This window comes from Sapajus apella, unplaced genomic scaffold (assembly GCF_009761245.1).
Source record: "Sapajus apella isolate SASKATOON/1434 unplaced genomic scaffold, GSC_monkey_1.0 scaffold62, whole genome shotgun sequence".
NCBI lineage: Eukaryota > Metazoa > Chordata > Mammalia > Primates > Cebidae > Sapajus > Sapajus apella.
Window position 1 is genome coordinate 12358056 of NW_022437002.1, and position 12013 is coordinate 12370068.

General features: G+C 40.0%; 1 protein-coding gene across 3 annotated transcripts in view; it reads left to right on the forward strand.

Annotated features, from left to right (window-relative positions):
- The window catches only part of SMAP2 (small ArfGAP2), a 48415-nt gene that overhangs the window by 18207 nt on the left and 18195 nt on the right, over positions 1-12013 (forward strand). Inside the window, exon 1 of one of the 3 annotated variants that reach the window (XM_032247087.1) lies at positions 578-792. The exons of the other annotated variants lie outside the window; for them this stretch is intronic. Within the exon in view, the coding sequence (XP_032102978.1) occupies positions 705-792 (88 nt within the window). The 5' untranslated portion in view covers positions 578-704. Of the gene's footprint in view, positions 1-577; positions 793-12013 lie in introns of those variants that run through there. 3 annotated transcript variants of the gene reach the window in all.

Sequence of the window (12013 nt, forward strand, 5' to 3'; positions counted from 1 at the left end):
TTCCAGCTGAGCCTTTGGAGTAATTAGCCACATGGAGTCTTCAAGCCAAACAATTGTTTGTACTGAGATAGTCTCACTGTTTGGCTCCTAATGAAATAACCTCCTTCCTGCCCTCAATGAAAGCAGCTATTTTTTGTGCCCTCCCTCCCCTATTCAGAGAAGCCGTGTCTCATCCACAACTCTTCTAGCTTATTCATAAATGCTTTAAGCAGGGTCTTTGTGTAAAGGAAATTGGCTAGAGCTGAAATATCATCGGCTAACCCGGAGACAAGCAGCATTTAGGATACCCTTTCCCTTGACTTTCTGTGTAGGGTATTTAGATTACCTTTGTGTAATTTTCTATAATAAGCGATCTAAAACTTAAATCCACATAAGCAAAATACTCATACTAGGTTTTTAAAAAGTATACTGAATTAGTATACTTTTATTGTTGTTGTTACCTAAAGGAGCTCACAAAAATAAAAGCTGGCCAGGTGTGGTAGCACATGCCTGTAGTCCCAGCTACTCAAGAGGCTGAGGTGGGAGGATTGCTTGTGCACAGGAGATTGAGGCTGCACTGCACTGTAGCTGGGGTAACAAACAAAGCAAGACCCTGTCTTAGAAAAACAAACAAAAAAACCAACAGAACAACCACAAATGAGTGAGTGCCGTAGGAGAGGCAGCCGAGTGCTGTGGGAGTTGGAATAGGAAGGAGAAAAGGCTTCATGGGGAAAGTGGGCAGAGCAAGATTTGCACAGAAATATGTTTTGCAAATAGAGGAAAAAGGCCCTGTAAAGCTATTTGTGAGAGACTGTAAATTGATCAAGAAAGGGTAAGAAGTTCTTCTAATCTTTTTTTTTTGAGACAGAATCATGCTCTGTCACCCAGGCTGGTATGCAGTGGCTCAATCTTAGCTCACCGCAACCTCCACCTCCCAGGTTCAAGTGATTCCCTTGCCTCAGCCTCCTGAACAGCTAGAATTACAGGCGTTTGCCACAATGCCTGGCCAATTTTTGCATTTTTAGTAGAGATGGGGTTTTACCATGTTGGCCAGGCTGGTCTCAAACTCCTGACCTCAGATGATCTGCTGGCCTCAGCCTCCCAAAGTGCTGGTATTAGAGGCATGAGGCACTGCGCCCTGCCTCTTGTAGTTAACAGAATCAATGAGTTTCTTCAAATTGACTTCTGACAATAGTCTAAATGGTCTCCCTTTTCTGATTCACCTTTTTTTGTTTTCTTTCCCCAATTCCAAGTTACCATTATCCATGTAATTGGCTCTAAAGAGAGCAAGCAAATCTGTTTTCTCCAGCACAATTTTGGTCATAGATTTTAAGCTGGCTCTCTTTATCATTTGCAGCTGAGTTCATTCATGTGTTCCAGTTTTCAAGAACTTTTTCCTTCAGTTCCTGAACGCTTTGCTTCCATCTGCACTTTCTTGGGAATACAGTTCTAGGCTTTCTTAAGATAAGTGTTTCAACCACACCATCTACCATTTCCCTCAGAAGTTGTTCTCTCTTCTTACGGAGTGCGTTCAGGGTGTTTGGGGTGCCAACCACTAGGGATTGGAAGGATTTTGATGAATCTTCAGGTGACCATGTCTGTCCTTGAAGGTGAGCCATCATCAGTTCACTCCATGAAATGAAAGCTTAGGGGTCTACTTTTTTTTTTTTGAAAAAGTCTATTGTCCTCAAAGGAAGAAGTGGACTTGTTCAGATTTTTAAGTTTTGCCATATTCATTGTTTGTAGCATCAAGGGACTGGCCTCTAGTGGAAGCAACTGGGGGCTTCATTGGCTTATGCAATCAGTCCTACCTGACTTTACAAGATCTTCAATACTAGCAGAAAATCTCTTCGCTAGCTCTTTCTCCTGCCTTAAAATATGTTGGCTTTTTACTATAAAAACAATCATAGCGGAACATACCAGAATCTCCTAGGGAAACCCCCAAAGACTTGAGCCATGTCTCAGCTTTCAGGCATTACCACCAAGAGCACTGCATAACTCCCCCTGGACCAACTGGAAAGAATTTTTAAAATGAGGATATAATTGACAAATGGAAATTGTATATGTTTACAGTATACAATGTGGTATTTTTATATATGTATACATTGACTTTTGTGGCAGTCAGGAGGTCCTCTAGTTGGAACAGTGACTCACTATACCCAAGAGTCCCTCTGTCTGTATCCCATCCCCAAATCAGAAAAAGGCCTGTGGGTCTTTGTTGGTAGGACTCACTCAGATTTCTCTGAGGCAGAAACATGACAGGTGGCATGTATACATACAGTTTTAAGAGGCAGTGATGTTGTTGGTGTATGGAAGTGAGAAGAAGAGTAATAAGAATTAAAGACAGACCCAGATCATGGGAGAATTTAAGCCATACTTAGAAGTTTGTAGTTCAGTTGATGGTGGGGTCCAGTGACATATCTTTGAATGGGGCGATGACATTATCAGAACATATGTTGGCAGTATGTCCTTTTTAAAGCCAACAAAGTCCAAACTAGGATCCTATTCTTTCCCTCCTGAAGTTGCCTGGGGAATTGAGTTGATAATAATGATACGGATGACTGATTGATAGTTCCTTACTCCCAGAAACATCACTCAAGTATGTACTAGTTACCTCCCACTGCTGGGAGAGACAACAAGGAAGAGTCACAGTAAATCCCTACCTGTTAATAATAAACCAATGGCCAGTCCCAGTGGCTCATGCCTGTAATGCCAGTACTTTGGGAGGCCAAGGTGGGAGGATCACTTGAGCCCAGGAGTTCACAACCAGCCTGGGCAACATAGTAAGACCCCATCTCTACATAATAATAATAACAAACAAGGTCAGTAAGATTAATGTGGAGCCAAATTTACTGACAGTTAATTGCCTTCCCTTCAACCTTTGCAGAGTAGTTTAATGAATTTTCGAGATGCAGTAACTATCTTTTAGAAGAGGGAGATTTGAGGTAATCTAATTTAGTTATGGAAATTGTCTCTCAGAGAGGTATATTGATTTGTGTAAAGTCACACAGGAAATTAGTGCTATAGTTTAGATAATCTGTATCTTTAGCTCTGTAGATAAGAAGGGCCAGTTAAATAGCATGAGAAAGATGAAGAATGTCTCCTTCCTTTCTCCTGGTAGGCGTCAGTCTGCTTTCCTGTTGACTTCTTTGAGTTACAGGCTTTAATGTTTTTTGAGAGAAGCCATTTGAAGTTAACTGCTGAGATAGGCTTAGACATAGATTGACTAATCATTTCGTTAGTGAGTACTCAGCCATGTCCTACTTTCCTTAACCTCCTTTTTCCGGTTACCTGGTAGGAAGATAATGTTGCTTTGCTTCATCTCCGTTGATAATCACAGCAGTCTGTCTAATGATAGAACAGTCTGTTCTATCATTGAGCTCCTGGATTAAGTTTGTTCAGCAGGCTTGTATTTTGGTTGAGTGTATAAGTAGCTGCTCTCTTCTGCTAGAATCTCCAAACCTCCGTCTTTATCTTGCATACTTTGTTACATAAGCATGGAGGGAGTAAAAGGCAGCACCAGGATATCAAAATGGTAAGAAGACAGATTAATGGGACTCAATATAAGGAAGGCCTCTCTAATAGTGCCATCTAAAGGACAAACTGACTACCTTTTAAAATGATACATAACTGACTTAGCGTTGGACGAGCCAGGTGGACACCCACAGAGGAGGGTGCTTTCAGTGGGAGGCTGGATCCAAGAGGACTTCTAAAGTTCTTTCCACCCCGATTTTCTAATTTTAAATTTCTTGGTGTAGTATTTACCTTATTCTCTAATCAGACTCAGAAATGTTTTGATTTTTTTTTTTGTCTTAGACGTTTTTAAGCTTAACTTACACTCTTTTTTCAAGTGTACGAATGTGGACAGTGTTTCTTTTTGACAAACGGAAACAGCATTCTTGCAAGATGGCCCAGATGGAAAGGGACTTCTCTTGCAAGTGTTCTGAAAGCAGAGGTTGATTGCATAAGCCTTTATTTTGGTTTCATGGTTCCTTAAAATGTTTGTACTTAACAGAAGTTCAAAGTTACTGTTTATTGTTATTTTGGAATAAGGAACTAGATGAACTCTCTTTTGTGTAGATGAAAACATAGAGGTAAACATACCTGTCAGCAGACCTACATAATTTTTCCAAGATCTCACTGGTGTTTCTGTGCATTCTTCCTTTGTAGTGAATCAGAGAATGGAGGGATATAATGAGTGGAACTGAGGTAACTGGCATTAGATTTGTTCTTAAAACAAATACTACTGCTTTTTTACTTTGAATTCCAAATTTTGGGTCAGCGTTAATGACAAGCTACATCCCATAGCATTAATGTCTTATAAAATCCAGGTTTGTTGATTTAGGTTCTTCCTTCTGTGTATGTTGCATTTAACCAGTTTTCAATGTCTGTCGTAGGCTTGATGAACTGAATTTGATTCAGTGTTTTAGGATCCTCAAGACCTAACATCTTCATAAATTGTTAATTTCATGTTTTCAGAACCATTGAATGGTAAGCAGGAAGGGACCTAAAAATTACCGCAAATTATCCGCAGTAGTAAGACTGTAGTAGAAAGAACCTTGGGGCTTATTGTTCACCCAGTTTACCACATGGGGATCATTTCTCTACCATCCCTGAGAACTGATTATCAAGCCTCTGTTTGAACATTGCACCAACTGAGATTCTACAATTTCTGGATATGCTGCATTTGTTTTTACACAACCTTAATTGTTAGAAAAATTTTCCCCAGAGTGTGCTAAAATCAACTTCTACTCCTTGTTGCCAGTTCTGCCTTTGAAGCCTCTCCAAAGTAACCTAATCTGTTTTCTGTGTTACAGCCTGTCCTTTAAGGCATTTGAAAACCTCTTCTCACTTCATTTTGCAGAACAGGAAAAAATACTTTTATGTTGCTTATTGATGAATTTATTTAACACACATTTATTGTGTACCACCTTCCATTTGCTAGCATTGTGAAGTGTTTGGGATAAATGATAAAGGAACATGGTCATTGCCTTCCAGAGCTCATAGTCTGTTTAGGACAAGAGTGACCTGTAAGAAGTTGGAACAAGATATTAAGTACTAGAAGAACAAAGCATACCCTGGGCTATTAGCAATAGAGAAAGTTAAGGTTTATTCCATTGGAGGGCCTCACAGATGAACTGGATTTTTAAGTTTGTCAAGCAAGGAATAAAGGAAAAGCCATTCCAGTTAAAAAGAATGGTGTAGTCAGAGATTTGAGTGTGTCGCATATTTCAGAACAGTATGTGTAAAGCACAAGGCTCTTAACAAATTTTATATATCATGTTAAGGAGTTTCAACTTATCCTGCAGCCAGTAAGGAGCCCTGGATATTTGCATTGTTTTGTTTTTAAGACATCTGTACTGTTTTTTCCCATTGCAAAATTAATAGAAAGCTCATTGCAAACAATTTAGAGAGTATATATAGAGAAGAAAATAGATATTTCACAGCCCTATTATCCAGATATAATAATAATTTACGTGTATTCTTCTAGATGTATTTTCTTTGCATACGTGTACATTTATTTTTTTAAATTTATTTATTTTTTAAACAAGGTCTTGCTCTGTTCCCTAGGATGGAGTGCCATGGTACAATCATGGCTCATTGCAGCCTTGAATCCTTGGGCTCAAGCAGTACTCCCACCTCAACCTCCCAAGTAGCTAGGACTACAGGGGCATGCCACCCCAGCCAGCTCATTTATTCATATTTTAAACAAAGATGGAATTGTTTCATGTATACTCTTTTTAAGATTGGATTTTAAAAATTACTATATTATGGAGATACTTCTGTACCAAATAGAGGCTCCAAAATTTTTCCCCATTAAATGGTGATAATGTAATTCCTTTATGTAACCTATTGATGTTTCTAATTTTTGTAAAAGTATAATAATGAACATGCTTAACATATTCCTTTGTGTGCCTCACCTGTTTTTTCCCTGATGAATTCTTACAAGTAGGGTCAAAGGATTTACTTAGTTCATTTGTTTTTTTGAAATAGAGTCTCAGTACGTTATACAGGCTGACCCCAAACTCCTGCGCTCAAGTGATCCTCCAACCTCAGAGTCCTGAATAGCTGGGACTACAGACATGTGCCACTGCACCTAGCATACTTAGTTTTAATGAATTTATTTTATTTTTTATTTTTTGAGACAGTCTCTCTCTGTTGCCAGGCTAGAATGCAGTGGTGTGATCTTGGCTCACTGTAACCTCTGCCTCCCGGGTTCAAGTGATTCTCCTGCCTCAGCCTCCTGAGTAACTGGAACTACAGGCATGCATCACCATGCCTAGCTAATTTTTGTATTTTTACTAAAGACGGGGTTTCACCATGTTGGCTGGGTTGGTCTTGATCTCTTGACCTCGTGATCTGCCTGCCTTGGCCTCCCAAAATGCTAGGATTACAGGTGTGAGCCACTATACCTGGCCAGTTTTAATTAATTTTTAAACAAATGTTGCCTCCCTGCTATGTGCAGGGAGCCATGCTATGCCGTGAATATATGATAGTGAATGTCACAGGTCTGGTGTCAACTCTTGTGGCACTCATAGTTTAGTGGGAAAGAGATCTTAATCACACAAACAGATAGTAACCAAATGTGGTATGAGTTAGGAAAAGTAAAGGGTGGCAGGCAAAGTGGCTCACTCCTGTGATCTCAGTGTCTTGGAAGGCCAAAGTAGGAAAATCGCTTGAGGCCAGGAGTTCAAGACCAGCCTGGGCAACATAGTAAGACCTTGTCTCTTTTTCATTTCATTTCATTTATTTATTTATTTATTTTTCAGATGGAGCCTTGCTCTGTCATCCAGGCTGAAATGTAGTGGTGCAATCTTGGTTCACTGCAACCTCCATCTCCCAGGCTCATGTGACTCTCCTGCCTCAGCCTCCCAAGTAGTTGGGACTATAGGCATGTGCCACCACATATGACTAATTTTTTGTTGTTGTTGTTGTTATTGTATTTTTAGTAGAGATGGGGTTTCACCATGTTGGCCAGACTGGTCTGAACTCCTGACCTCAGGTGATCTGCCTGCCTCAGCCTCCCAAAATGTTGGGGTTATAGACGTGAGTCACCCTGCCTGGCCCATTATTTTTTCTTTTTCTTTTTTTTTTTTTTCCTGACTCTTAACACCACTCAACGACCCATGTCTACAAAAATAAAAAGTTCAGCTGAGCATGGTGGCTCATGCCTGTAGTTTCAGCTACTTGGGAGACTGAGGTGGGAGGATTGCCTGAGCTCCCCCACCCCCCCCCAAAAAAAAAGTGAAAGTGAGATACATGCTGAAGTATATACAGGCGAAATGGTATGATATTTAGGATTTGCTTTAGAATAATCCAGGGTTGGAGTTGAGGGCAGTGGGTGGCAGTGTAGCTGAAACACAATTGGCTAGGAGTTGATAATTGCTGAAGCTTGTGGTTAATTATGTTCTGCTTTTATTTGTTTGAAAATTTCTATCAGGTAAAAATCAAAGGGTAGAAAAGAGATTACAGTCGGGTTTAGACTTGGGAGCCAAGGAAAGACTCATTTGAGGAAGAAGCATTTCAGCTGAGACCCTCGTGATGTATAGGAGTTGTCCAGGCTGCAAGTGCATTTGGCAGTTAGGGAAATAGTCTTTTTTAGGCAGCGGGAGCAGCATGTACAAAGGCCCTAAGGAAGGAACTTGATGGTGCCTTGAGGAAATGAAAGAAGGCTGCTGTCATAAGAATTGAGAGGCTGTGCAACGAGGCATGGCTAGACCTTTAAGACCTTGGAAACCATGTTGAGGATTTTGTTCTTTAATCCAACAGTAATAAAAGGATTTCAAGCAGCCAGGGTGGCTTGGCTTCTTTAAGAGCTCAAGTTGGCTGCTTTGTGGAGAATGGTTTTGGTTTGGGCTCAAGGGAGAAGAGAATGTAAAAGTGGAGAGAGAGCTATTAGGAGGTTATTGCACTGGTCCAAAAGAGCCTGATGGTTTTAGATTACAAAAATAGTGATACAGATGGAGAGAAGAGATACTGATTTGACAGATATTTTGGTCTTGGTAATGTGGGGGCAGAAAGAGAGAGAGGTTTCATGATGCATAAATTTCTGGCTGACGCAGTGGAATGGATGGAGGTGTAGTTGACTAAGATGAAAAAAGGAAGAAGAGATTTTGTAGCGAGAGATTGAGAGCTTAGTTTGGAATATGCTATTCAGAAAATGTGCACCAATTTACATATTTACCTCTGTGTTTGAGACTACATGGAACGTTTATATTTAGAGGTCTGCTCTGTACAGATTTGTGTTTTAGAAAGATTCTTCTGGTGGGATTCTGGAGACCAATTGCTTGTTAGTCTGTGAGGTTTTTGAATTGAGGAATCTCGTTTTTATTTTCTCTGCCGTTGTATCCCCAGTACTTAGCAGGCAAAGTGCTTGGCACAAAGGTACACAATAAATAATGTTAAGAGAATGAATGCTTGTAGGTGAGAGATGAGAAGGTCTAGGTAGAAATGGATAGATTTTGGAAACGTTTCCAAGATAGATTCAACAGGATTTGGATGGAAGATGGGAGAGGTTTTTCCCTCCCTTCCCTTATCCTGCCCATTGAAGAACTTTTCTACTGGTCCATTATGCCAGCAGGTATAAATATAGGTAGCCATCAATTTATCAGTTTTTTTCCTCAACTTTTATTTGTTTGGGACTTCAACGATTAGAAGTCAATGAGACAGTTATTATAATATTAATAGTAGCTTGAAGCCCTCCATCACTCTAGTTTCCCTTTTCTGTCTGCTGAGTTCTCAATCCCAGAACCCTTTTAATCCTGGCAGCTTTGGTGGTGGGGGAAGTTTCAGCAGCAAGGGGAATTTGCAGCACCACAGCAATAGTTACATGTAGAATGTAGAAGCCGTCCAGAAGTTGAGTTTAAGTTAGATATTACTTACATGCTTTCCATTTTACAAATGGAGACATGAGCCCTAGAGAAACTTGTCAGAATACCTGCAACAGGTACATGTAAACCCAGGTTTTTCAGATAGGGAGCTGGTACTTAGGACAGTTGATTACTTGACTGATCAACCAAATCCATCTCCATCTACTTTTTTCATTTTCTTTGATTCCTTGTTGCAGAGAGATTCTGTGTTAATTTTGGTGTTGCTTGATGCTGCCGGAGCCTGCTCCTAGACTCCTGTTGAATCTGTTCACTTAGCTGTGGCCTTGTTCTGTGTTGTGCTAATCACTACCAGCTTACATCACTTTTCTGTCCTCTTTGCTTTCAAAATTGTTTGGCATATTGCCTCTCAGCATCTCTTTTCATTTTAAATTTCAAAATGGTATATTTTATATTTTTTCCTTGATTGCCATGGCCAATGTGTATTGAACAATTGGTTTATCTTTTTTTATTGATACATAATAGATGTACATGTTTTCAGGGCACAAGTGATATTTTGATACTTTCACATAATGTGTAATAATCAAATCATGATATTGGTATAGCCATCACCTTAAACATTAATCTTTTCTTTATGCTGGGAACATTTGAATTATTCTCTTCTACCTATGTTGAGATATAGATTATTATTTACTATAGTACTGATTTATTGAACACTAGGTCTTATTTCTTCTTATTTTTGTGTTTTTGGGGTTTTTTTTTTTTTGAGACAGGGTCTTGCTCTGTTGCCCAGGCTGGAGTGCAGTGATGTGATCTCAGCTCATTGCAACCTTCGACTTCCGGGTTCAAGCGATTCTTCTGCCTCAGCCTCTCCAGTAGTTGGGATTACAGGCGCGTGCCACCACACCCGGCTAATTTTTTGCATTTTTAGTAGAGGCAGGTTTCACCATTTTGGCAAGGCTAGCTAACTGTGTTTTTCTACCTATTAATCAACCTGAAATCATTCCGCATCCCCCTATTAGCTTCCTGGCTTCTAGAATATCAGTTTACTCTCTCTTCGTGAGATCCACTTTTTTAGCTCACTGACATTTGCAGCAACATGGATGGAAGTAGAGATCATTATGTTAAGTGAAACTATTGGTTTCACTTGCATTTTTGCAAGTTTACCAGATTAAAGTAGACTGGCCTTGTAGCAGTGATACCAGATACTATGAAATCCAAGCACCCACCACTTAGGCTGACAACCCTGGGCCTTCTTTCTTTGCATGTGTAATGGCAGCATATGTGAGCACAGGGGCAGGTGGGGGTATGGAGCAGAGAAAGGGAACAGGTGAGGGTTTAGAAAGTGCATTTTCAAGAAATAGTTTAAGAGAGATAAAGGAAGCTGCTTAAAATGTCATGTTTTCTAGAAGACTTTGAAATCGGGTCTAGGGTAAATTTCTTCTTTCTGATACTCAGTTCATTTTGGTTCTGACATTTTAGGAACAGAACTCATATTCCTTTTAAAAAAGAAGCATCCTGGGTGGGCACGGTGGCTCATGCCTGTAATTCCAGCACTTTGGGAGGCCAAGGCGGGTGGATCACCTCAAGTCAGAAGTTCAAGACTAGCCTGACCAACATGGCGAAACCCCATCTCTACTAAATAGAAACATTAGCTGGGTGTGGTGGCTTGTATAGTCGCAGCTACTTGGGAAGCTGAGGCAGGAGAATTGCTTGAACCTAAGAGGCGGAGGTTGCAGTGAGCCAAAATCGCACCACTGCACTCGTGACAGAGCGAGACTCTGTCTCAAAAAAAAAAAAAAAAAAAAAAAAAATTAAAAAGAAGCACTCCATGGTGTTGCATAGCGTGTTGGTATGTATTACATATATGAATGAGTTAACTGGCCCTTATTGGGGAGATGAAAGGGAAATGGGTTCTGGAAACCTCATTGTATGCCACGTTCTTGTATATAGTCCTCAGTTATTATTGTCCCTTTGTGTTTTAGGCACTGTGAGGTGGATGCTGTTGTACACATTTTATAGATGAGGAAACTGAGGCTCAGGAAGTTTAAGTATCTCTTAGAAGGTCACAAAGGTAATCATTGATGGAGCTCCGTTCAAACCTAAGTGCTTTCTGGTAGCAAAGATTATACTTTTAGTAACTAAAACTGGCAGAGCATGGTTGCTCACACCTTTAATCCCAGTGCTTTGGGAGGCTGAGGTGAGAGGATTCCTTGAGGCCAGGAGTTCACAACCAGCCTAGGCAACATAGGGAGACCTTGTCTTTAAAAAAATTAAAATTAGCCAGGCATGGTGATGCATGCCTGTAGTCCCATCTACTTGGGAGGCTGAGGTGGGAGAGTCTCTTGATGCTGAGTTTGAGGTTATAGTGATCTTGCCCCTGCACTCGAGCCTGGACAACAGAGTGAGAGACCCTGTCTGAAAAAAATAAAAGGAAATAAAAGTATACCATTTCCTCATTTTTTCAGCCGTGTAAGTAACATTTGTCTTTTTTATTTTTCTTTTCTCCAATTTCAGAATCTTTTATGGAACGTGTAATTATTCACTAATAAATCTAGCGGGTCAAAACGAAAAGAAACAGTATCTGGGATAGAACTATCACTATACTCACTGGGAAAAGGTTTCAGAAGCGATATCAGGTGGGGATTTGGCGGGGAGAGGAGGCTGTCCTCTGGCTTTTCATGAAAATACAGTTGCCTTTTTTTCTGTACTGAGGCCTTGTCAGTGGCTTCGGAGTCACTCCAAGGTACCAAGTCTTAGTCTTGCACTCCTCAGAAGCAGAAAGACTTTAAGTACTTTGGATTGGGAGCTGTGACTGTGGCTTAGATGATTGGGAATTGCCTTTTCCCAATTTAGGGCCAGGAGGCAAACAGTGTAACATTTCACAGCTGACTTGATTTTTAACTAATGTTTTTGGCTTCTGACTTTGTTAGCAAACAAATACATCTTACTTGTCTTATGAGTTCTAGACTCTGGAATCTAGAGCAAAGAAAAAATACTTTAAGAAACATGCAATATTAACTTGGTTCCATTTTAAATCATATATAACTAAGATCTTTTTGGAGTTCCTTTATGAAACTGTAAAATGGATATACATCCTTTATATCAGTTTAGTTTTCATTTGTGTTTGACGTGACATTCTGCCACCAGAAACAAGTGTGTGAATCATTTTTGTGTTTATTAGATACATGGTGGACCAACTATGT